The 24,225-nt window shown below is 51.5% G+C and overlaps 4 protein-coding genes across 8 annotated transcripts in view; 1 reads left to right on the plus strand and 3 right to left on the minus strand.

The window, feature by feature from the left end:
• Positions 1-230: 230 nt before the first annotated feature.
• LRRC73 (leucine rich repeat containing 73) lies at positions 231-3,987 on the minus strand. The gene is made up of 6 exons (XM_047860636.1): positions 2,835-3,987; positions 2,042-2,202; positions 1,577-1,699; positions 1,087-1,187; positions 717-939; positions 231-568 (listed from the first exon to the last, which is right to left on the minus strand). The coding sequence occupies exons 1-6, from the start codon at positions 3,104-3,106 to the stop codon at positions 498-500; spliced, it is 951 nt and encodes a 316-aa protein (XP_047716592.1). The 5' UTR covers positions 3,107-3,987; the 3' UTR covers positions 231-497.
• A 1,283-nt stretch (positions 3,988-5,270) lies between these two features.
• On the minus strand, positions 5,271-9,715 carry YIPF3 (Yip1 domain family member 3). 2 transcript variants are annotated; one of them, XM_047860632.1, is made up of 9 exons: positions 9,480-9,712; positions 8,669-8,866; positions 8,366-8,472; positions 6,992-7,037; positions 6,760-6,852; positions 6,480-6,611; positions 6,169-6,282; positions 5,847-5,970; positions 5,271-5,754 (listed from the first exon to the last, which is right to left on the minus strand). In XM_047860632.1, the coding sequence occupies exons 1-9, from the start codon at positions 9,558-9,560 to the stop codon at positions 5,606-5,608; spliced, it is 1,044 nt and encodes a 347-aa protein (XP_047716588.1). In that variant the 5' UTR covers positions 9,561-9,712; the 3' UTR covers positions 5,271-5,605. The 2 variants fall into 2 exon arrangements, with proteins under 2 accessions (XP_047716588.1, XP_047716589.1); XM_047860633.1 differs by lacking the exon at positions 5,847-5,970 and having other exon boundaries at positions 9,480-9,715.
• Positions 9,716-9,783: 68 nt separating this feature from the next.
• Positions 9,784-13,766, plus strand: POLR1C (RNA polymerase I and III subunit C). Of its 2 annotated transcripts, XM_047860634.1 has the most exons (9): positions 9,784-9,920; positions 10,036-10,107; positions 11,569-11,676; positions 11,913-12,045; positions 12,334-12,453; positions 12,544-12,696; positions 12,869-13,018; positions 13,132-13,248; positions 13,394-13,766. In XM_047860634.1, exons 1-9 carry the CDS (start codon positions 9,852-9,854, stop codon positions 13,510-13,512), a joined length of 1,041 nt encoding a protein of 346 aa, XP_047716590.1. In that variant the 5' UTR covers positions 9,784-9,851; the 3' UTR covers positions 13,513-13,766. The 2 variants fall into 2 exon arrangements, with proteins under 2 accessions (XP_047716590.1, XP_047716591.1); XM_047860635.1 differs by lacking the exon at positions 12,544-12,696.
• A 1,044-nt stretch (positions 13,767-14,810) lies between these two features.
• The window catches only part of XPO5 (exportin 5), a 49,429-nt gene continuing 40,014 nt past the window's right edge, over positions 14,811-24,225 (minus strand). For 2 of the 3 annotated variants that reach the window (XM_047860616.1, XM_047860615.1), the window contains 11 exons: positions 23,424-23,520; positions 21,613-21,749; positions 20,867-20,964; positions 20,265-20,311; positions 19,717-19,814; positions 19,092-19,154; positions 17,864-17,946; positions 17,296-17,403; positions 17,024-17,161; positions 16,678-16,842; positions 14,811-16,514 (listed from right to left, as the gene is read on the minus strand). In XM_047860616.1, the coding sequence (XP_047716572.1) occupies positions 16,377-16,514; positions 16,678-16,842; positions 17,024-17,161; positions 17,296-17,403; positions 17,864-17,946; positions 19,092-19,154; positions 19,717-19,814; positions 20,265-20,311; positions 20,867-20,964; positions 21,613-21,749; positions 23,424-23,520 (1,172 nt within the window). In that variant the 3' untranslated portion in view covers positions 14,811-16,376. Of the gene's footprint in view, positions 16,515-16,677; positions 16,843-17,023; positions 17,162-17,295; positions 17,404-17,863; positions 17,947-19,091; positions 19,155-19,716; positions 19,815-20,264; positions 20,312-20,866; positions 20,965-21,612; positions 21,750-23,423; positions 23,521-24,225 lie in introns of those variants that run through there. The other variant, XR_007152486.1, reaches the window with a different exon arrangement.

Genomic DNA, 24,225 nt, shown 5'->3' on the forward strand with positions numbered 1-24,225 from the left:
GGAGGCGGGCTCTTTACCTCAGTTACGATTCTTACGGGGGGCCTGTGTAAGGTGTCGCCCCAGGACCCCAGGTCCTAGAAGTCCGAGACCTGAGCCTCACCTGTTAGATATTTGGGGCCAGTGGATGCTGCCTGGAACTTGGGCTGTGGGGTGGCACTGCCCCCTAGTGTCTAATAGTTCCAATTCCTCCCCTACTACCAGCCCCCCAGGGACCACAGCCACACACCAGGTTGTAGAGTTAATAAAATCTCTTCCGAGCCAGCGGGTTGCAGCCAGAGCTGCCAACAAGTCCAGAGGCGTTGCCTTGGGTTCAAGTGCCCCCGAGGCTGTTGCTCAGTCAGCTTCCAGAGCTTCCCACCACTGCCGGGAGCTACCAGAGCCCCAGCCACCCCCCACCCTCCCTCCCTCCCAGGCCCCAGGGCCTGACCCTGATATTTGGGACAAGGTGCTGGGGACATAGACAAAATGTAATGATGTGCAGAAGCCCAAGTGGAGAGTCACATCTCGGTCTCAGCCAACAGACTGTCACCGAGTCCTGAAGTCATGAGCACCATCTGAGAGCTGGGATCTGTGGAAGGGCAGAGGGGTGTTCAGACCGCCATTCATTCCACCAGGGACACAAATCTGGTGAGAGACAGCCTAGGTTTCCCACACCCACTCTCCCTGGTCCCGGGCCTCTTCCAGATCTGGCTCTGATCAACCCTTGGGGCTCTTACCACTGGGGCACATCCAGGAGCTGCTGCTCCTCTGGTGGGCAGCAGGCTCCCGCCCTCTCTCTCGTTCCTGGGTGTCGCCAGCCCCTCCCGCCACCTCCTCCTCCTCCTCTCCCTCTGAGAGGAGGTCACAGATCTGTTGCTGCAGCTCTGGGCTAATGCTGTTCTCAGCCAACACCAGGCTCCGCAAAGCCGTGGGGTAATTTTCTACCATGTCCAGCAGGGTCTGAGGTGGGGGAAGAATGCAGAAGAGGAGGAACACAGTTAAGGCGGCTTCACACTCCAGCCAGCCACCCCTTCAGTATGTCCACAGACACGTGAGCTCCCCTGCACCCCCACCTCTAGCCCATACCCAGACATGAAAACTTCTCACCTGAGCTGACTGGTTGGTGAGCCCTGTGCCCTCCAAGTCTAGGACTTCTAAGGTGCGGCTGGAGGCCACAGCTACAGCCAGCATCCCTGCCACATGGTCACCTGGGGAGGCAGCACACATGCACAGTCACCTGCAGTCGTGAGCGGGCCTGCTAACCCTTCCTTCCCACAGCCTCCCCAGTGTCCTAACAACCCTAGATCCCACCCCCGCGCCAGCAAATGCTGACAGTTTGTAGGTGGCCAACAGGGGGGCACTGTGGCCAGTGAACCGATGAAGCAAGCCAGGCCCAGGGGTGGTGATGGATACTTTGATGCACCTGTTGGTCATTTGGTCCTCCACATAAGCGGCTTCTCTGCTATCTTCCAGAGCCCCCTTCCTTCCCCCCGCCCCCACCGTGGTGGGGTTACCATGACAACCAAAGGGTCCTGAACTGGAGCTCTTGGATGGGGATGGGGTGGTGAGACTCGCAGGGGGCTTCCTTGAGCCTCACCCAGGGGGTTGTAGTCCAGATTGAGGACGCGGACCTGGGAGCTGTGGGCCACAGCAATCGCGAGGCGGCTCCAGCCCTTAGGGGTGATGCCAGGGTTGGCACTCAGCGTTAGCTCCTTCAAGCCTGGGCAGAATCGAAGGGAGAAACCAGGATGGAGTCTGTTCCTCTTCAAGCCCCTCCCCTGCCCTGGATCTCTGGGGTTTCCCTGGTGGCAGAGAGCCACCCTACCCCCACCACAGAGCTCCAGGGCCATTAGAGACACATGCCTCCCTTGTCCACTGCAGCCAGGATGCCTGAGTCTCTGTTCTGCTGAGGCCCCAATCCATCTCCTTCCTGAGAGGATTTAAAACACATTCTCACCCACATTCAGAGCCCTCAGCTTTGGACCACACCCCCTGCTCTCTGCACCTGGTTTTTTCAACAAGGCCATACCAGCCCATGCCCTCAGCAGGGCCTCTCTCTCACCTGACTTGGCTCCATCTGGGGGGAGGAGGCCACAGATGAGGTTGATGGCTTCATCACCCAGCATGCAGTCCCCCAGGTCCAGAGCCACAAGGGCAGGGTGGAGGGCCAGGGCTGGGTTCAGCAAGGCCAGCCCTGCATCTGTCAGGGGACTCCCATGTAGGCTGAGGGGGTGAGACCAGAGAGCAAAGGTCACTGCAGTCATCAGCCCTATCTGTAAGGGAAGGATCCCCTTCCCTTATGTGAGCCCTAAAGGTGAGAAGGATACCTGTCATAGCACTTGGGAGAGGCCCTGGGGAGGGAGAAAGAAAATTCTAGATTCTAAAGGAATACAGGTAGAAGGGGAATTTGGCTTCTTTTCTAGGTTAGGGATTGAGATCCAGGACAGAGCACAGAGGAGTGTGGTGGGTTAGTGGGTTGGGATTCTTCAGTGGGCAAATGTAGGGGCAGGGGTCTAATCCCCAGGAGAGTTCCTTCTTGAGACCTGAGGAGCTGCTCCCAAGAAGTCAAGGCCGGTGATTAGGTGGGGAGGTACACGTGCCCTGCCAGAAAGGGGTGGGTATCCCATCGCATTTGGGGTGGGGCTGCGGGTGCAAAGCCCGGAGGTAAGGGATGTGCTTGCTAGGAGGGGGTCGTGGAGGCATGGGCAGAGGGATGGGGAGGTGGTGTACAGGGGTGAGAAGACAGGCTGGTGCAGAGACAGCTATAGGAAGGTGTGTGGAGGAACAGGCGGTGGCAGGGGGCGTGTGAAGAGGGATGCAGTGCCCGGGACCCCCTTGCGAGGGAGCGCACTCACAAGAGGGACTGGATGGAGCGGTTGGTCCGCAGCGCCTCTGCCAGCTGCTTGATGCGGCTGGGACTGGACACGACGCCTAGGTTAAGGTTGAGCTGCGCCAGGGACGTGGCCCCGGCCAGGGCCCGGCAGATGCGGCCGAAGTCGCGGTCGCAGAGGCGGCAGCCGCGCAGTGAGAGCAGGCGCACGGCGTTGTCGCGCAGGCCGCGGCAGATGTCCCGCACCTCGGCGCCTGACAGCGGTTCCCCCGAAATCTGGATGGAGCTGGGCAGCATCGTACCCACGGCTGGGCCTCCGGGGCCGGGGCGCGGGCCGCGGCCGAGGTTGGCGGGGCCGAGGGCGGGGTCGCGGCTGGGGTCGGGGCCTGGGCTTGGGTCGCGGACGGAGCGGGGGCAGAGGCGGTGGCAGAGGTGCAGGCGGCTGCGGCGGCTGCGGCGGGGGCGGGGGCGGCGGCTGCGGCGGCGGCGAAGGCGAAGGCGAAGGCGAAGAGCTTCGGGGCCCGCGGAGGTTGCGGAGGCTCTGAGGTCGCCGGCTGGGCTGAGACCGCGCGGCGCTGGGGTCGGGGCGGACCGTGCCGTCCGTGTCTGGGAGACGGGCCGGAGCGCGCGGTCCGGGGCCAGGCGGGCGCTGCTTCGCGCTTGTCCTCGTTCCTCGCGGTCGCTGCGGCGGCTTAGGGGCCTCGGTTCAGGTCATGCGGGACCCGCTTCGGCTCGGAGGCCGCATCTGCTCTCTCCCTTCCTGCAGCCGGCTCCCCTACCGCCCCGCTGGGAGAGCCCGAAGCGGGCGGGCGGGCAGCGGGCAGCCGGCGGCGGGCGGCAGCACCGGCTGGGGCTGCGGCTCCTGCGCCTGAGCGGGCGGTGGGTTCCCATGGCAACGGTCGCGTCACCGCCGCTCGCCCCGCCCCCTGCCCGGCCTAGGCCACGCGGCCCCGGGTTTGCGCACACCGGGAGCTCTGGAGCGGTGGGGCCGCTCTTCCCCTGGGCGTGGGCCCGAACACCGCTTGGAAAGTAGGTAGTAGAGTTGAGGCCTGGGAGGAGCAGGGGGTGTGGCAGGGAGAAGGCAGTCACGTCACGTGGAGGTGGCATTTGGGACTGTTACCAGCTGCTTCTGCCCATTCCGCCGTCGTTCCTTCTCCCTAAGGGCCAGACCCTCGGTGTCTTCGCCTGCATCTTGTGCACGCCCTCCCATCCAGTGTGGAGGCCCCCACGACCCCGTAATCCGGGACTCGCCCGCCCTCCTTGACGAGCGGCGCCGCGCACGCTGAGGAGGGGCGGGGCGGCAGGTGAGCACTTCCCCTCGCCCCTCGCCAAGATGGCTGCCCCGCAGCGGAGGCCTCGGGGGCCACGGGCAGAGGTGGTCGTAGCTGCCAGGCACACGGGCACCCTGAAGGGTCCCTGGGCCAGGTGAGCCTCAAGTAGGTGCAGGGTGCTGGTGCCACCCCTTCCCCAGATGCTGACGTCAGTGACCGAGCCTCTCCGTACCTGTGACATTGGGGTAGCCCAATTAAAGGGCCTGCTAGATTCGGCGACCTGGAGTGGTGACAACTGTTAAGTGGGCTGGAACTTTCAGGAAGAGTACACTGCAGAGGGTGCACAGTGCTGTTCTGTTCGCACTCTGTCCACATAAGGGCATGTCACCTGAGTTACCTGAGGCCCCATGTTACCTGATCCACACCATCACCAAGTGGACAAAGTGCCCCCAACGTGGGGCCACATAGGGCAAATGAAGGGCACATCTTTCTTGCCTTTTACTAGGAGGGAAAGATGCTGACCCAGATTAACTCGGGTAAAGATTAAAAAAAAAAAAAAAAAAAAGAATATAAGCATAGTGAAGGGAGGTCGACAATTCTATTTCATTAACCACCTGATTTAACTCGTTAAGTAGAGCCGATTAAATGGATGGTGGGGTGGATGGTGCTATGCTTGGGGTGCTGGTTGTTTTTAGGAACGAATAGCACTCCTGAAAAGGACAGAAGAAACCGATGGCTTTGTTCCTCTGGCCCCAGTATAACCAGCACAAAGCCAAGTTTGGCTTCAAATGTGAGCTCCCACAGGAAAATTATCCCTAGGCAATGGGCCAGGTACATAAGAACCTTGTAATTACATGGGGTTGAATTGAAGTTTTTGACCAATTGTCACTGCTCCATTGGTGTCCCGAGTGAGGCTGAGCCCACTCAAGCTGGGTGCACTCCTCCATCAGACTTAATGGTTCCTGTGTCTGAGGCCTCCCTGCTGCTCCATGGGTCAGGTGTCCCCTGCCCTCAGGGGCAGGTTCCAGGTTCAGTCACTGCTTTCAATGTAGTCTGGGCTGTCCCACCATCATCCTGCCTGGATGAGGGTATAAAAGAGAGAACACGTGCCATTACCACCAGTGACAGAAAAACAGCAAAGCGTATAGGAAGTAGGGTGGCAGGGAGGACCACTGGAATGGCAGCTGCAGTTCCAAACTTCAATCAATATTTTAATTACCAAGTCTATATTTAGCAAGACACCGTGGGAGAGTTAAAGAGGAAGGAAGGAGTAGGTGGAGAGAGGGCCTCAGAGGAGCTGACCCACTTTCTGCACTGGCTGCAGAGCCCTGCAGTCCTGGCCAGGGGTTCCTGGCCTTGTGCCCTTCAGAAGCCCCAAGAGGCATCAGGGAGTTGCTTAAGTGGCTACAGCTCTGAGGCAGCTGCAGACCCCATCAAAAAGACACATGTCATCAATACTGTTCTTTAATCTTCCTCTGCTCCGAAGATGGGGGGAGAGGGGGCCGGCCAAGGGTTTCAGGTGGGGTCAGTGTGACTGCAGGGTCACCATAACAGCCTTGGCTGTGGCATTGAGCACGGTGGCAGGAAGCCTAGCAGCAGGGAGCGCGGCAGGGATGTCTCTGGGGACCCTCTGCATAGGCGGGATGTTGGGGCCCTCCAGCGTGTCCAGGATCCCTGAAAGGAGGAGAATGGAAGGTGAGAGTTGGCTCGACCCTGCCCGAGGAAGCTGTTCCCTTCCCCCACATTCAGGCCCTCCTGTCACTTACCCTCTACCACCTTGTGGTAGGCAAAATGCAGATAGAGCAGGAAAAGCATGTGTAGGGCGGCCAGGGTGCCACAGAGGAGCAGCCGCTGTGTGGGGCCCACAGTCCGTGACACCAACACTGCCACCTAGGGCCACAGGAATACAGCTCAGAGGGCCTAGCTCCAAAGTGAGCAGTGTGGAGAAGACACTCCTACCCAGAGCGGAACCACTTTTGGGCTCTTAGCCATTTGGAGCCCTTTGTGGGGTTCAGCCCAAGGTCTGGGCGGTTTTCCCTAACTCCCTGGGAGGTTAGCCCACCCTTGGCAACCTCTTGCCCAGCTTACCATGCGTAGAGTAGACAGTCCACCCACCAGCAACCAGAAGAGGTAGAAGAGGGCATGGAGGTGGATGTTATAGGTGATGAACAGGACAATGCAGTGCCCAAAGAGGCCATAGCCCTAGGAAAGAAAATGGTGGGGAGGAAAATCACTCAGGCCGGGCTGGCCTCTGAGCTCTCATGGAGACTCTGAGAAATAAATGATCCACTGGCCAGCTCATCCCATTCCAGGCCCTGGGGCCCTAGGACAGATGCAGAGCAAGGCCTGGCTGCTCTTTTTAAGACCACCCTTGCCCACCACCATGCTGGACTCCTTACCAGCAATGCCAGCATCTGGAGCATGGTGATCTGGGCGTTGCACAGGTAGGCGAGGAAGTAAATGAAAGACGAGACACCCAGCCAGTAGCCGAAGCAGGTGCCAATGGCTGTACCCATCAGGGTGCCCTCCCGCTGTGGGGTGAAGGCTCTGCTTAGTCCTGGGAGGCCTCTGGACTCAGCCTCACCTAGGGCTTTCCTCAGGGGCTGCTTCTACCTCACTCCATCGTGGGCAGCTTTCAACTTAGTTCAGCCACCCCCCAAAGTCCTTTTTCCTGCTTACAATAATGGTGTCAGATGTCTTCATCCCATGGAGGAGGATGGCAACCAGCGTGAAGACCAGCATGAGAGGTCCATAGAGTTCACCTGCGATTTTCTGTCAATATACCAACTCATTCAGGCTGGAGGGTACAATGGCTCTTCTGTTTATGTCTTCCTTGGCTTTGCCTGGTGGCCCCACCCTCTGCCCTCGTGCCTCCCCCAGCTCTTCCAGACATGCTACCTTGGGTATTCACCTGGGGGAAGTTGACCATCTTGATAGGGATCATGGACTCCAGGAGCCTGGGAGAAGAGGGGAGAGGAGAGATGAGTAGCCCTAGGCTATGAAGTTCTGGAAGGCCTGAATCTTATTACATCTCTACCTCCAGAGAACATGCTAGATGGCGAAGGGAAAAGAGGGTAGTAAAGACAGACAAGGAATGAGAAAATAACTTCCTTGTCCCTAAAGATGCTCCCAGGAAGGACATCCTTCGGATACTGTGCTAACATGCAAAAGCAATATGGAGAACTCAGAAAGCCCACCTGGGCCTTGTGAGAGGGCTTGGCGATTTACCTATTTGACCTGCTCCCCTTTAAAGACAGGCAAACCTCAGCAGAGAATGCCAAGAATTCAGGGCTGTGATGATGAAGCCCTGGGAGAGGTTTAGAGGGAAAGGTTTACTGGAGGGAACCAGTGTGTCTCCTGCATCTTCCTGCTTACCAATTTCTCCAGGCACCACTGAACATCGTCTCGGAAAGTACATGTGAACTGGTATGAAAACTCCACACAGAAGGAATAAAAGTACAAGTCACTTCTGCCCACTTCTTAGGTGGCCAACTTTTAATAATACCTTGGATTGTGGCTTCATTTTACTTCCTTTGGAAAACCTATCCTGTCCCACCCTCTACCTACTCTGGGTCAGGTGTCCCTTCTGTGTGTTCCATCAGACAAATAAATGCTCTATTGTAACTGCACTCGAAGGCAAGGCTCCCAGCTATCTTCACCCTCTGTCTTCAATGAGACCTAAGTATTACAGGGCCCAGCACAGAGCAAATGATTAATAAATGGCTGCTAAGTGGTACTGGGTATTTGATAAATATTGCTTAAATTAAAGGATGAACAAAAGATGCAAACCAAAATTAGATCCACTTCTTGAAAAGTCATTCAAAACTATGTGCTGATATTGTGGTTCAGAGACTGTTCTGGTGGTGGGAATAAAAAAAATAAATAAAATAAAACTGAGCTCGTTTCTGAGGTCTCTGGGGAGACTGACCCGGAATCAGCATCGCCCAAGTGTCACCTGTTAGAGGAAAGCACAGAGTTCTGTAGGAACACCAGGAGAGGACAAACTGGGAATGGGGTTGAGGAATGGGGGACAGAGGTGACATCTGAGCTAGGTGTTGAGAGAAGAAGAGTAGTTTGCTACACAAGGAAGAGGAGGAAGGCAATGTGTTATCACCATGTCCTGTTCTGTGACTGGTAAGACATACAGTGTAGCTGGGGTACAGGTGCAATGATGAGGGCTGGTGGGGCCATGAAGAGGGGAGCCTAAGGGCTTGGTATCTGGTTGTGGTTTGGATGAAGGATTAGGTGTTAGGAGGGCAGCTTCTATCAGGAGAAGGATCCTCACCTGCTTCGCACCTGGGCAGGCTCCACATCAAAGTAGGGTCTCAGGATGTCGATGTTGGCGTACAAGCTGAAGGCCCTGGAGGCTTGTCTCTTCCCTGCCTGCCACATCTGAAGTAAGGAAGACAGAAGTGGGGTGGGTTGGGATTGTGAGACCCTAGACTATAGTCCCCGTTGCTTATTTTCCATTGGATTTCTACATGGTTCTATGGGGTCAGACAACGTGGGGTGAGCTTCAACACAACTTCAGAACTTGCGGCCTGCTTAGGCATACTTTTCCACCTGCTAAGGATCCAGTCTTGCTTACCTGATCAGCCACCTGCCGGCTCAGCTGTCCCTTGAAGCCCTTCATGCCCAGGAACTCCCCATCCTCCTCTTCCGCTGCAGCTGCATCGGCATCTACTTCTTCCTCGCGCAGGCGCTGATGCAACTCACCCATGTCCTCGAAGCTGGAGCCTGAGGTATCATCCATGTTCTCCATGTCAATCACAGCTGAGCCTCCACCCTGTGAAGACAATGGCTTCTGGAGTGCAAGATCTTTCTGCTCCACCTGTACGTCCTCCTATTGGTCGCAGGGTTTGGGACTTTGTTAGTCCACTGCTGGGGATATGGCTTGGAATCGCCATAGATCAGGCCGCTCTCTTTCCCTCATTTGCTCTCAGAATGCTTGGTTGTCTGGTTCTCTTTTCTAGCCTGGGAAACCCATTCCCTGTCTTGCATATATGTCTTTCTTCTACCTTCCCAGTTAAATTCTCAGAGGGCTGCAAAAGTACCCATTTCCTTTGTCTTTTCCAACCCCCAAACCAGGCTGTGCACACAGCATGGTTTTAGCCAGTGCCAGTGAATACCGCCCGCTCCCTCGCCATGCCTGACCCCGATCGGCCAACACAAACTTGTCTGGAAAGCAAGAGCAGGGGGGCGCAGAGAGCTGAGGCCCTCTGGCTGGACCTTTCAGGTCGGCACTAGTCCCACAGACTTTCGTGTATACCAAGATCCAAAGGAGGGAACAAGTGTTGCAAATGGAACAGATTTCCAAGTTCCGAGGGAGAGTCTCCACGACACCTCAGGGCGACTGCCAGCCCCGGAGCTGGTAGCAGCCGGAGCCTTGGGGCGATTACCTGGATGTTTTCTTCGAAACCTCCCCATTCCGGACCAGCCCCGCTTCGGGCGCCGCCGGCCGGCGCCGCTGTAGTTGCCATGTCCCTCGAGGGCTCCCGTCACTGAAGCCCGCGCTAGTCCAGCGCGCGGAGGAGTGGGAGAGACGCGGGCCTGAAGGAGGGAGATGTCCAGGGGCGAGAAAGAGAGGTGAGTTCAACCGGAACGCAAAAAGGAGAAACCCGGATGTTTGGCCAAAACTTCCGGAAGCTGGGGACGTGGACGGAGTCTGGGCAGAGTCTCGCGATACTTAGATCCCGGGTGCGTTGCCACGGAGACGGAGGTAGGGGAAGCACGCGCCAGTTTGCTGCCCTAATCACGTGGAGGGGCTGAAGATGGCGGCTGCTCAGGCGGTGGAAGAATTGCGGACCCGCGTGGTTCTAGGGGAGTTCGGGGTTCGCAATGTAAGACTATGGCCTGGAACTCGGGAAGGAAAATGAGATATGGGACAGAGATGGGGTGGGGTTGGGCGGGCTTGCCCTACCTGCCCTTTCGCAGACTCCCGTCTTTTTGCTCTAGGTTCATACCACTGACTTTCCTGGTAACTATTCGGGTTATGATGATGCCTGGGACCAAGACCGCTTCGAGAAGGTACGTGGATTTGGAGAGGGTGTTAGGAACCGACCGTGTATCTGGGCAGCCTGTGCCTCAGAAGCAGCCCTTGTGGTATGCTCCGTTCCTAAAACGTTTGAGCAATGTGCTAAGGCGCTTCGTGTACACGGTTTCTGCCCTGTTCGAGGAGCAAGATGTTTAGTCTTGTGGGAGAAGAACGTACGTAAGTGATTCCAGTGTAATGCGGTAAAGGCGGTTGATAGAGATAAGGACAACCGGGGATGGGGTGATCCCACAAAGGCACTTAATCTAGAAGGGGAATGGGGTTGGGGCCAGCGGTATGGAAGATTTACTTCCTGAAGAAGATGACATCTGGATTGAGCTCTGATGAGTAGAATCTGAGAACAGGGAAGGGTGAGGAGGGACTAAGACTAGAAGCGAAATTATAAAGGCTTTGTGAACTGTGTTCCAGGAACGTCCAAGCAGTTTATTATTGCTAGAACGTAAAATGGGGAGCATGAGTGGTAGGCAAGATTGAAGTGCATCTTAGACCCTGTAAGTAATAGGGAGTTTTTGAAGAGCTCTGAAATGGACATGATCTGCAGCCTAAATGATTGGGACAGAACGAGTTGAAGATCCAATAGGGCAGTCAGATTTGTGACAGAATTGCATAGAGGAACTGAGGTTGAAAACGTGAACTAAGATTGTAATGAGGAAAATAGAGCAAAAGGGATATAGAAGGTAAGTTTGATAATTGCTTTGGTGTGGGCTTTGAGGAGGAAATATAAAAGGACCTAATTTGAGGAGCTGCTTTGATGGCTGGTGGTGTCATTTACTGATGAGAAATAGATCTAGGGGAAGGGAATGATGCTGCATTTAAGTTTCCTGTATATGGAGAAGTTTAGCAGGCTAGTACTAGGTGTGTTTGAAATGAGATCAGAAGTGAGATATAATTTGGGGTTTTTTAGTATATGTGGTTGTTAAAACCATGAGGGTGATTGAGGTCATCTTGGAGAGAGACAGAAAAACCTGGGAAATAGTGACATTGGTGAAGTGGGTAGAAGAAAGTGAATTTAGAAGGATTCATCAGAGGAGGAGGAAGAGAACCAGAAGATTGGTACTCAGAAGTCAAGGCAGAGTTCGAAAATGAAGGGATTCTATCAATGCTGAATGCAGCAGAGAAGTCTAGTAGGATAAGGATTGAGTAATGTCAACTCCATTAAGCAGTATGGAAGCCTATTCTCTAGTAGAATAGTTTCTGAGGATAGTTGGGCTGGAAGCCACATTACAGAGAATTTTACATAAGTAGAGGACGAAAACAGGGAAACTTTTCAAGAGCCTAATAAGGGATTGGGGGAGAAAGGAACATTTATCAGGGACACCTGGTCAAAGGGAGGTTCTTGGGTGAGTGTGAATGTTAATACACTGGGAGGAATGTCCGGGGGGAAGGTGTTGACTCCAGGGAGCAGGCTTCATTTAGTGCTTTTTCTGTCCCCGCAGAATTTCCGTGTGGATGTAGTGCACTTGGATGAAAACTCATTGGAGTTTGACATGGTGGGAATTGATGCAGCCATTGCCAATGCTTTTCGGCGCATTTTATTAGCTGAGGTATTTATTTTGGTGACAAAGGTGGAGTTGCGTGGGAAACTGTGCCATCACCATACTTGTAGAATTGTCTCAAGGTGCCCCTTTCCTTTAGTTTTCTTGCAGTTTTGCTGAGCATTCCTCATAAACTTTTTACTAAGCAATTCTTCTTTTAGGACGAGGTCCCCCTGTCAGGAAGTGGGAGTAAATGGGGAATCTGTAGGGTCTTTGTTGGAGAACGATTCTGTTTTCTTGGGCAGGTGCCAACCATGGCTGTGGAAAAGGTCCTGGTGTACAACAACACGTCCATTGTCCAGGATGAGATCCTTGCTCATCGCTTGGGGCTCATTCCCATTCATGCTGATCCCCGTCTTTTTGAATATCGGAACCAAGGTGAGAGAGAAAATGAAATTTGGGGAAAATGGGAGCAGCTCTCTTCTGAAGTAGATTCTGGAGTCATACTGCCTGTGTTCAAATCCTGGATTGATTACTGTATGACCTCGAGCAAGTTACTGATCTTTTGGTGTGTATCTGTTCTTATCTGTGTGAACACTTGCCCTTGCCTACTGTAACTTGTCCGGAAGACTAAATGATAAATTTAAGTTAATGCACTCAGCATAGTGCCTAGCACCCAAATGTTCAGTAGTTCTTTAACAGCTTCTACTTTCTCCCTTTGTGCAGGAGATGAAGAAGGTACAGAGATAGATACTCTACAGTTTCAGCTTCAGGTCAGGTGCACTCGGAACCCCCATGCTGCTAAAGATTCCTCTGACCCCAATGAACTCTATGTGAACCATAAAGGTAAGTAGTGGTAGGGCGAGCAAGAGGCCCACTTATTGGTAGGTGCTGGTTTTAAGGAGTGAGGCTTTTCTGATGTGCTTCTTTCCCCAGTGTACACCAGGCACATGACATGGGTGCCCCTGGGGAATCAGGCTGACCTCTTCCCAGAGGGCACGATCAGACCAGTGCATGATGATATTCTCATCGCTCAGCTACGGCCTGGCCAGGAGATTGATTTACTCATGCACTGTGTCAAGGGCATTGGTAAGAACTTTGTTGGCTGTCCTGGGCAGTGGTTTGATTACAGTGGAGTGAGGTGTGACTGAAGGGCTCAGCTGAGATGTCCTGACAAGGAGCAAGCTGGTGGGCCTCTGCCATTAGGGGTTTGTAGAATGTGAAGGTTTCCCCCCAGGCTGTTTTACTCTCTTCCCTCCAGGCAAGGATCATGCCAAGTTTTCACCTGTGGCAACAGCCAGTTACAGGCTTCTGCCAGACATCACCCTGCTTGAGCCTGTGGAAGGGGATGCAGCGGAGGAGCTGAGGCGGTGCTTCTCGCCTGGTGTTATTGAGGTGCAGGAAGTCCAAGGTATGACATTTGGGATACCCGTTCAGGTCAGGACCTAAAGTATATTTCCTGTGAAGGTAGCATAAATGAAAGCTCTGGGCTCGTGTATTTAGAACACGGTTTGTTTTCACTAGGTAAAAAGGTGGCCAGAGTTGCCAATCCCCGGCTAGATACCTTTAGCAGAGAAGTGTTCCGGAACGAGAAGCTGAAGAAGGTTGTACGACTTGCTCGAGTTCGGGACCACTATATCTGTGAGTGTCAGGTTGGGGGCGTAGGGTGAAGTGGGGCAGGTCTTTGGTGCTGCCCCTTTGTAGAGTCCAGATGTAGAATCTGCGTAGCTTAATACGGGAGCTTTTGCGAGCCCTGCCTGAGCTGAAGTGTCTCTTTGGTTTCCAGTTTCTGTCGAGTCAACAGGGGTGTTGCCACCAGAGGTGCTAGTGAGTGAAGCCATCAAGGTACTGATGGGGAAGTGCCAACGGTTCTTGGATGAACTAGATGCAGTTCAGATGGACTGAGGTTTGCATGGGACTTACCGGCATGGCTGTGCTTGGATACTCAAGTATCCTAGCTGAAGATTTTGGGTCCTGACTTGCTGGTCACAGGACTGTTAGAGTCCAGTGTGACTGCAGGTCCTGGGTTTTCTGGGACAATCCCAGCCTTATTTTGAGTCAATACATTGTTAAATGTGCCACAAAATGTGACTTCCTGCCTTTGTAAGGCCTTAATGTAAATAAACTCACATCCAAATAAAAAATCTTTTTGCCAGAGACTACTTCCGGAGTTTTAGCCCCAATATATGGGGCCTCACCTTAGAAGAGGTTTGGCATTATTTGGCATTTAGGAACACAGGGTTCGGGTGTTACTGCAGGTCAGGGCCAAGTCCTCTGAAGCCTCATCAGAGATACCAGGGGTGTCTGGGAGGCTCAGTTGAATGTCTGATTCTTGGTTTTGGTTCAGGTCCTGATGCCAGGGTTGTGGGATCAGGCCCCGCGTTGAGCTCTGTGCTGAGGGTGGAGCCAGCTTAAGATTCTCTCCCCTCCTCTGCCCTTCTCACCTGCTCACACGCTCAGGTAAAACAAAACAAAAAAACCTACCAAATTGAGGTGGTCTTTGGGGGCTCAGGCAGACCACAGAAAATTGTTGGCGCCACTTAATCCGTTTCCTAGATTACTACAAGTTTCTGAGGAAAAGGGGTGGTCCGTACCCATCAAGTCACATGGCTATCAGGTGTCACACAAGGAGGGATGGGTACCTAGCTGCCTCAGTTGGTAGAGCATGCCACTCTCGTTCTCAGGATTGTAAGTTCATGCCCCATGTTGGGTGTAATGGCTACTTAAAAATAAAATCTTTTAGGGGTGCCTGGGTGGTTCAGTTGGTTAAGCATCTGACTTCCACTCAGGTCGTGATCTCACAGTTTGTGAGTTCAAGCCCCACGTCAGGCTCTGTGATGACAGCTCAGAGCCTGGAGCTGCTTTGGATTCTGTGTCTCCCTCTCTCTCAGAAATAAATAATAGAACATTAAAAAAAAAAAAATCTTTTAAAAAAAGTGACACAAGGAACAGCAGCAGTTGCATTTGGACAGTCCCTCAGAGTCCAGTCTAGTGGCCACAGAAAACACTGGGAGAGTGGTATGGGCTGCTTGGTCTGGGTCTGTCAGGAATAGATGTCTTTTTCTGGCTGGCATGCTGTTTGAGAAAGCTTGACAGCAGGCTCATGGTCACAGTTCTTCCTGTCCAGTCCCTTTAGCAGGATGCTCCGGAGCAATGACCCTACAGTATGTCACTGGTTTGAAAAAGGCAGATGGGGACCTTTCTGTATGAAACTGAGATTTTTACTGACATGCAGATGTGCTTTAGAGTTAATGTTTCTACAAAAAGGTTCTATAAACAATAGAAAACTTCTAGCATGAAGTCACAGGATGTTAAAAATACTACAGCACAATAAATACAACTGTGCCCTCCACAGCCCCAACCATAGAGAGGAGTAGGCAGCCATCAAGTTTGGAGGGAAACATGCTTTGAGATGGCCTTCATAGTCAACAGGAAGCAGCCCAAAGCACCACCCGGAAAGAGGGCATGGGGCAAACCTGTGCCATAGAAACAGCTACACAGAACTTCCAAGTCCCATTTCCCCAGGTTGGCCTCTTTCCGACCCTGCCCAGGGACCACCAGCTCACAGGTGGAGCTTGAGCCCAGGCTGTTCTGCACAGTCCTTACCAAAACTGTCATCAGTGGACTGGATTGAGGACAGGTCTCTGTACAGAATGCAGACATACTCTATATGGTTTCTGTATAAATGAAGCCTGTATATGGCCAGTAGTGACCTCAAGGCTAGGGTCTTGCATTCACATCCCCTCTGCTTACAGGGCCATCTAGTGACCTTGAGAACAGAGTGGAGCCTCACAATACAGGTTGTGACAGGAAGGCATATTTTTTTCTTCTGGAAATGGTCCATGAGAGAAGTGACCAGGGACCCAAAAGACCAGGAGATTTTTGAAGGCACCTGGACTCAACTAGTCCTAGGAGAGAAGACCAGTGGCTTTGCCAGCTGCTTGTCACAGACATAGCCTAGCTGGTGTGCATTATCCTCAGACGCCAATGGCATCACGTGACACTAGATAGGGTACTGTGGCTCTTATGCCTGAGTGGACCCTGGGGCTGGGGAACCCACACTGAGGGACTGTGCGTGGAATATGTATGAGCTCTATAAGGGGATGCCAGAAAGTACTCCAGAGAGTGGCCCAGCGCTGGTCCCTGATGGTACCATACTTGACACTGCCTAGCAGTAGTCTGTACCATGGATCCCATCAGGTGACCAGATTCTTGCTCAAAACAGAAAGGAAACTGGCCAGATTCAGTTCAGCACTCAGCATCTGACCCAGACATGCCCCTGAGGGATGGGGAAGGTTTTCCACCAGCCCAGCAGCAAAGGGACTCAGTGGGACTTGCAGTGGCCCAGGCGAAACTCTGGCGTAAGCAGTGCGGGACCAAGCCCTTGTGCAAGCCCCGCTAGTCTCAGTGTTGGGTGTAGCACCCCTAGTGACCCCTCTACACAGGTGTATGGCTACATGGGGATGGGAGGGCTTGGGGAGTAGGGCCAGTCTGCTCTAGCTTTTCTTTCTTAGAAAAGGTGAAACTCCAAGTAGAATGATGGGAGATCTAGACAGAATGGTGTGAGCGCAAACTCCCTTTCTTGATACCTTAGGTATCATTACTTGTGCCTTGCACAGAGCCCACTCTCTCCAGCTCCAGACCTGGATTTCTCTCCAGGCTGACAATGGTGGAAAGTGAAGTGGCGGTGGAGAGGGGCCTAGAGATTAGCTATGAAGGGGAAGAAGAGATGACAATAAAGGCCAAGGAAGAATGCCCAAAAGTTTGATTCAGGGTTCAAAGATGGTGGCCAGGCCGCCCTCCTCGTTGTCCAGCACCTCCGTCTCCAGCATTGGCTTTGTTTTTTTGAAAAGTGAGGGAAGATTCTTAATGTGGACTTCTTTGCGGAACTGTTCTCCTAAGGGTTTCTGTGGAAAACAAAGGAGAAGAATTGATGCTGGGCCCCGAGTAGTGGGTTGTTTCAAAGATTATGACTACAGCTGGCGTCTGGTCTGCCTGTACACATGGTCTAAGAAGACCACTAGGGTAGGTCAAGCTGGTTGGGAGCACCAGGGAAGGCGCATGACCTACCCCGATGCAGCCAGCAATGAGGCGTTTGAATTGGTCCTTCCGGCGCTTGTCCGCCACTTTCTGCAGAGAGGGGTTCAACAGCTTACAGTCAAACTGGTCCAGAGAGTCCTTCTGTATGTCAGGGATCTGCTCCATCACAGCTCTTATCTCCAGGTACCTGGGACGCTGTGGAGTGGGGATATAAAACCACTCAATGGGGTAGGTTGGGCCTTGCCACCTTTCCTATGACCCCACCACACCCACCTTTTCGGGCAGCTGTCTACTTTTATGAAGGCCCAACTGCCTGGGAGCAGGCCCTTCAAGATGAAGCTGCAGCCAGCCCTGCCTCTGTGCTTTCTGCACTCACCAGTGCCTCGTATATCTGGAAGGCCAGGTGGACCAGGGAAGCCATGCAGCCGTCGTGCTGCCCGTGCGTCTGTAAGCCCTTCAGCACGCTGGTGAAAAGCCATGTAACAGCATCTGCGAGCAGTGTCCCCGACAGCACCTGGGGACACAGCTGTGCTCAGGGCCAAAGGATTACTCTCTGAAAGCCCCAGCAACCCGATTCTTCCAATTGATTCAGTCAATCCTCATGACCCCAGCCTTTCATAAGGAGTGAGAAGGGGTGAATAACCATACTTGTTTGAGCAGAGGCCAGCAGAGCTGTGTGGTCGTCCTCTGACAGGACAGAGTATCCTTCCAAGCAAGGGAATTGAAGGCTGTAATTAATAGCGCCGTACAAACATCCTAGCAGAAAAGGATGAAGGATTACAATGAGAAAACTTACACATTAATTTTCTGAGTATTCCTATACATGAGGAGCTGGGATTTTAACAGGTGAGGAGGAACATGACAAAAATTAGCAACTGAGGACAAACTTACTTCCTCTCTATGTATATCAAGCAGTCAAAAAGAAGAAAAAACCACCAATATAGAAGTGAAAACCAATGTGCAAGGAGACCAAGCTCAGGCCTGGGGGAGGCTGAACACCACAGTGTGCCCGTGTGTTTTTCTGAAAGCCTCTGCCCATGCTAGCATGGGAGACACCTTGACCTTTTCTACTGCTTTCTGGAGGCTTTAGGAACCAGGAAGTTAATAAAGCAGCATTAGCCCCCCAAAATTCTTTGATGGCATCACAGATTGAGAAAAGTGGAAACTGGTGCCATACCAGGAAAGGAGAAAAACATCACCTGTCCCCTCCACACACCTCATGCTTCATTAGACATTTGCCCAGGTCTGTAAGCTCCGCCATGGCTGAGGGGGCTACCTCTGTGGCCATCATCTCTTCATCTGTAAGCAGAGAGATATTAAGCTTCATCCTTTCAGAACAGAGAAGAGGATCCTGTTCTGATAGAAGTCCACCAAGTAAAGGAAACCTGCGTAACCTGGGCTGACTGGTAAGTAAGTAGTCCTGGACAGCCCCTCAACTTCATGGAAGGGTGTAGAAGCCCAGCTCATGGAAGGTCTAGAGACACATCTGGCTGCAGTCAGTTACACATCCAACTTCCACTCAGGTCATGATCTCACGGTTCGTGAGTTTGAGCCCTGTGTCAGGCTCTGTGCTGACAGCTCGGAGCCTGGAGCCTACTTCAGATTCTGTGCCTCCCTCTCTCTCTGCCCCTCCCCCACTCACACTCTGTCTCTCTTAAAAAAATAAACAAAAACAAAAACAGAAGAGAAAATAGTGGGAAACTATGGACAGTTACTTAAAAATGAGGACCCCACTGTAGCAGACACTTAGTTACTGGGGATGTAACAGGAATAGGAAAAAGTCCCTTCCCTGATAGTTTACATTCTAATGAGGAAGACAGGTGACAAATGAACAAGTGAAATAAAACAATGTCAGGCAGTGATAAGTGCTATGAAGAAAAATAAAGCAAAGGAAGAATAAGCGTGGCTGGGTTGTTTTTTATGTTTTATTTTTTGAGAGACAGAGAGAGGGAGAGCGGGAGAATGGGTGGGGGAGGGGCAGCAGAAAGAGGGACAGAGGATCTGAAGCGGGTTCTGCGTGGACAGGCTGACAGCAGCGAGCCCAACATAGAGCTCGAACTCACAAATGACAAGATCATGACCTGAGCTGAAGTCGGATGCTCAACTGACTGAGCCACCCAGGCACCCCACTAGTTTTTATAGGTTGGTTATGGAACACCTCTCAGAGGTGACAACTGAGCAGAGTATCTGAATGAAGCAGGGGAACAGGCCACGTATACAGTTGGGAGGAAAATTATCCTAATAGAGGAAATAGCAAGTGCAAAAGCTCTGAGGTGGGAGTATACCGGAGGAACACAGCAAAAGAGCCAACAGAGAGAAAAGCTAGATGTACATCTCACCCACCCCAAACTGCTAGTTCTACAGGAACTGACCTGGCTACAAAAGGGATGATATTTAGGAGTCTAAGGGCAGACCTCTGAGGGCCAAACAATAAGCTCACTTACCATCTCCATCTGTAGGGGGAGCGGTACCATGGTCAGCACCTTTCTTTGAAACACAGCATACCGCTAAAGCAAGAAAGTGGGGTTACTGGACTGAACAATAGCCACCTCAGGCCAATGAATTCCAAACGGTCTTCAGGCAGGTGAAGATGGGGGAAAGTGGGACACTGTCCAGGCACAAAATCACTTTTACCAGGAGAAACAGAGGTGTTTGACCAGACTGCTCTGGTCCCTCTTGAAGTTCAGCTAACTAGAGAGAAATTATAGGATTCTCGGAGAGTAAGTGACCAAAAGAGGAAGCCTGATACATCCTTGGTCTATTTTGGATCCCAAACAAATGAAATGACCAACAAAGAAAATTGGGCATCTTCATGTCTAAGAATTAAGAATTCTCCATATTCTGACAAAACTAGGAAGTTACTCCTACCATTAATCGAAATTCCTCTTGCTTTGCAATTCGTAGAATGTCCTTAAGTTGATTTGACTACCTGGTTTCTATCTAGTTAATTATTTCTTAATTAATCTGTCAGTATTGCTGTAAACATGCCTTAAGGGAGTTGGGTGAGTGACCAGTTCTTCTTCTAGAAAAAGTCTTCTTTACTACCCCTAATTCCCACATGCCACTTACTGATTAGGTCCATGACTTCTCGGGTTAACATCCTCACCAGTTGTTCCTCTAACATCTCTTGAGACTCTGGGTTTTCATCTGCGGTCTCATCTTCTCCACTGCAGAAAAGCAGGGGGCCAAGTTCCATGGGAGTGCAAAAGGGAAGGTCAAGGAAAACAGTGACCTTAACCAGACCCTCTGTGCTCATTTCCTTCTCCTGGCTCCCTTTGGTCTACATTTCACACAAATGTTGGGAACGGACAGCAATGATCCACTGAGGAAGACATTATTATTTGACAATATCCAGTTGGATAGAGGTCCTGGATCAAAATCCAAAGTGGATAAGGATGTCTCAGTATCCTCCTAAGGCAGCTGAAGATGCCCCCTATGAAGACTTGACCTGAGTATGCCTAATGGTCACAGACAAGCCATCTACCATCCAGGCTGAGGATGACCATAACCTAGTGCTTTCTAGTCTTGAATGGCAGAACTTCCCAGTCCCACTGTCTCTCATCTCCCACCCCAAAGCTGGCTGCCAGTACTTCCACAGGAGGAGAGATGTTCCTTACCACAGCAGGCTCCTCTGGTTGATGACATGCCATTTTTGGGAAAGCCTCTGGGAAAACAAAAGGGAAATAAATGGCAGTAGTGGTGAGGAGGTTGGAACACACAATATCTAAGTCCACTTCATGATTAGAATTAGCCAAGGATGATTCTAGATCTCAATGACAGAGCCCTGGGAGACCCCATAAGGTAAGCAAAGTGACGAGGACAGTGTACGAAACACTTCTTTGCTTCAAAAGGATCAACAATACTATAGAATTCCCAGGTCTCTCTGGACACATCTGTTCTCCACTCAGCTGGTCCTCCTGCTTAATTCCACCATCAGGGAAACAGACCCAGAGGAAGCACTCCCCTGACCACCTCTCCTCAGTTAATAGGAGGTCAGGAGCAGAAGTGGAGTCTGCAGGTCTTCAAGGGCAACCAAACCAGTTTAGTTCTCGGGGGTGCTCAATCCACTGCAGCAAGGAAAGTCTGCTGGAGTGGGACAGCTGTGTGGCCATCTGGACAGAGCCAGGAAATACTTTCAGGAACTCCTGACTTGCAAGACTCATGAGAGGCCAACCTGCCCAAGAGGCCTCTTTGCTATCCTTTCTGACCGATCTCTTACCATGTGGAGGTAGGTGAAAAGAGGTCCAAGGATTGGAGACACCAGGGCTTCATAGTGCTCTGGGGGACAGAAGAGCACCAGAGGCTTCACAAAGACCCATGCCGCGGCAGGTTAAGAAGTTTTAGAACATGAGCACATACCCCTCCCATTCCAAGGCATCCCCTCACCTGCCAGGCTGGAAACCTGCCAGGCAGCAGGCAATGCCCTCGGGCAGAGTCAACCCCCAAAGGACCTGCAAGATGCCATGGACATTCTGTCTTAACAGGCAAAACTCTTCAAGCTCTTTTCCAGAAATCCCAGGCTGCCCATTATGGGCACTTATTTGCCTGGAAGGAAAAAAGAAGAGGGACACCTTCATAATAAACTCTCTTTTACCATTCTCCTTGTAACTTCTGGGAAGAGAGATACTCTCGAAAACAGAAAGAGTCCAAATGAGAATGAAGTATGAGGAGGCACCTGACAGGATACAGAAAAGAGATAAAAGCTTTTATCTTTCACATTTCCAAGAAGTGGGATGGTCAAGATCTACCCCTCAGGAGAACACTTTCAAGACCCCTGGACTGCCTTCATATTTTTCCTGCCGTTTATATGAATCTTTTTTTCTGTTTAATGTGGTTATCACACGCATAGACAAAGGATTCCATCTATTCCACACTGCTCAGCTCTGCCTCCTCCGGTGTCTGACAGCTGTTCCTGTCTTCAATCTTCTGGCCCTCTGGGTTATCTAGGGACTTTGGAAAGGATATGAAGCATGGGTCTGAGTCGGTAGTCGGGAATATTGTTCAAGTTGACAAAGGCCGAGCTGAGGAGCTGAGTAGCAAGGTGCTCCACGGTGTAAAAGTCCTGCTGCATGGAAGGACCTGCCTTCCCTAGGATATGGAAACTGTAAGGGAAAAACCACAGGATTTACATCCCACATTTGTTATTATTAGCTCTGAATGCCCCAGGAATTTCTAGTCTACACTTCTCAGCTAGAAAAGAAACTGCATTTACTCCTTAAGAGAACTTAAGCTTAATCAGTAACACACCCCTCACCCACCTTTAAGCTTAGACACTTGATAGATGCTTATTTATTTTGAGAGCACGAGAGCATGTGTGAGTGGGGGAGGGGCAGGGGGAAGGACAGAGGGAGGGAGGGAGGGAGAGAGAAAGAGGAGGAGGAGGAGGAGGAGGAGGAGAAGGAGAAGGAGAAGGAGGAGAAAGAGAAAGAAAAAGAAAATCCCAAGCAGGCTCTGTGCTGTCAGTGCAGAGCCTGACATGGGGCTCGATCCCATGAACCATGAGATGATGACCTGAACTGAAACCAAGAGTTGGATGCTCAACTGACTGAGCCACCTAGGTGCCCCGATGTAGCATCTTTTTAAAGACAGATGTTGGGGGCGCCTGGGTGGCGCAGTCGGTTAAGCGTCCGACTTCAGCCAGGTCACGATCTCGCGGTCTGGGAGTTCGAGCCCCGCGTCAGGCTCTGGGCTGATGGCTCAGAGCCTGGAGCCTGTTTCCGATTCTGTGTCTCCCTCTCTCTCTGCCCCTCCCCCGTTCATGCTCTGTCTCTCTCTGTCCCAAAAATAAATAAACGTTGAAAAAAAAAAAAAATTAAAAAATAAAGACAGATGTTGGCACCCAAGAGCAACAATAACAATCATTACTTCATAAGCAATATGGATTGTCAATGAAGATTCTCTTTTTGTTAGCTTGGCTGATTGGAGCGGAGGGTGACTAAGGACAATGCCTGGAGTGTGGTGTGCTACAGGAGGGCAAGTTACCTCCCCATCCTACAACCAGGTCCCAAAGACAAAGTCCGGCTAACTGCCTCCAGAGGCAGCCTGGGTGGCACAGTCAGTCAAGTGTCCGAGTCTTGATTTCAGCTCAGGTCATGATCTCACCGTTTTTGAGATCGAGCCCTGAGCTGGGCTCTGCACTTATAGTGTGGAACCTCCTTGGGGTTCTCTCCCTCTCTCTGTCCCTCCCCTGCTCATGCTCTCACACAAAAAAAGCAGCTATGAGTAGTGAGGGCTCTGAGAAAATGCATCACCACTCACTGTATCTTATACTGTGGTGTCATCATTTTATGCACTGGAAGCAGACAAGTTAGGCATGAAATCTCACTCAAGTCATGGCTAGGACTGAGGCACTATGACAATTATAAAAAAGCATACACGTGAAAGCCAGCCATTTTGGTGTGACACTACAATCATTGGTCTCCTGTCAAATTCTTGCTTCATCTTACCTGTACACTAGAATTCTACATCGAAAGTCCTATCCGTGACATTCCTTTACTATGCATGTCTAAAAAGAAAATATGGAGGGGCGCCTGGGTGGCTCGGTTGGTTAAGTGTCCAACTTCGGCTCAGGTAATGATCTCACTTGTTTGTGAATTTGGGCCCCGCGTCGGGCTCTGTGCTGACAGCTCGGAGCCTAGAGCCTGCTTTGGATTCTTGTCAACTTCTCTCTCTGCCCCTCCCCCTCTCACACTCTGTCTCTCTCTCTCAAAAATAAACATTAAAAATTTTAAAAAGAAATAAAAAGAAAATATGGGGAGATAGCGTCAGTTCCTTACCAGTTTTCATAGAGGGTGCAGAAGAAACGCTGCATTCTTTCCAAGACCGTTTTGTAGACAGGAGAGTCATTCAGTTCCAAGAGGGGCTGAGGTAATCCTACGGAGAAAGATGGGTCAGGAACATGCTGTTCTGCTGCCAAGGGTCTTACCTGCCAACACCCTACAGCAGGCAGATATGGTTTGGAAGTGGGGGTGAGAAGTGCTGTAAATGCAAAACAGCTGGCCGAGTCTTCTACCAGCTGGAGGTGCTAAGAGCTTCCCTCAAAGTGACTGTTACAACACTGTTTTGGTGGGGAAAGGTGGAAACTATTTAAGTATGCAGGACTTCAGACTAGACCCGGGCACTCCCAACTTTTGCTGGGGGGTTTCTCCAGATGGGACTTATACCAAAACACACAATGACAGCTCAAAATGATCTCTCCAAAAGTACTGGGAATGCCCTCTTCCCTTTTTCAGTTGTGGAACCTCTTTTTCAAGCAACACTTTAAGCAAAAGCCCAAGATATATAGCAGATCAAAATGATCTGATCATGAAACTAATGAAACCCAAAATGAAAACTAATCATAGTATAATTTAAGAGTTCTATAAGATCCAAAAGATCTATACATCCTATCAGAGACAGTTTTATATTTCAAGTCTTGCTCATGGCTGGAAGCTGCTAGAGGGGAACTGTTTGTCCATTCTAGTATGTTTTGGGTCACCATCTATTTCTACAACAGGAATTCCTGGCTTAGTTTGAATGGCTGACTGGAGGCGAGGGTGATGGGTGGTAAAGCGACAGCTACTTTTTAAATTGATTGCA

This window comes from Prionailurus viverrinus, chromosome B2, assembly GCF_022837055.1.
Source record: "Prionailurus viverrinus isolate Anna chromosome B2, UM_Priviv_1.0, whole genome shotgun sequence".
NCBI classification, from domain to species: domain Eukaryota; kingdom Metazoa; phylum Chordata; class Mammalia; order Carnivora; family Felidae; genus Prionailurus; species Prionailurus viverrinus.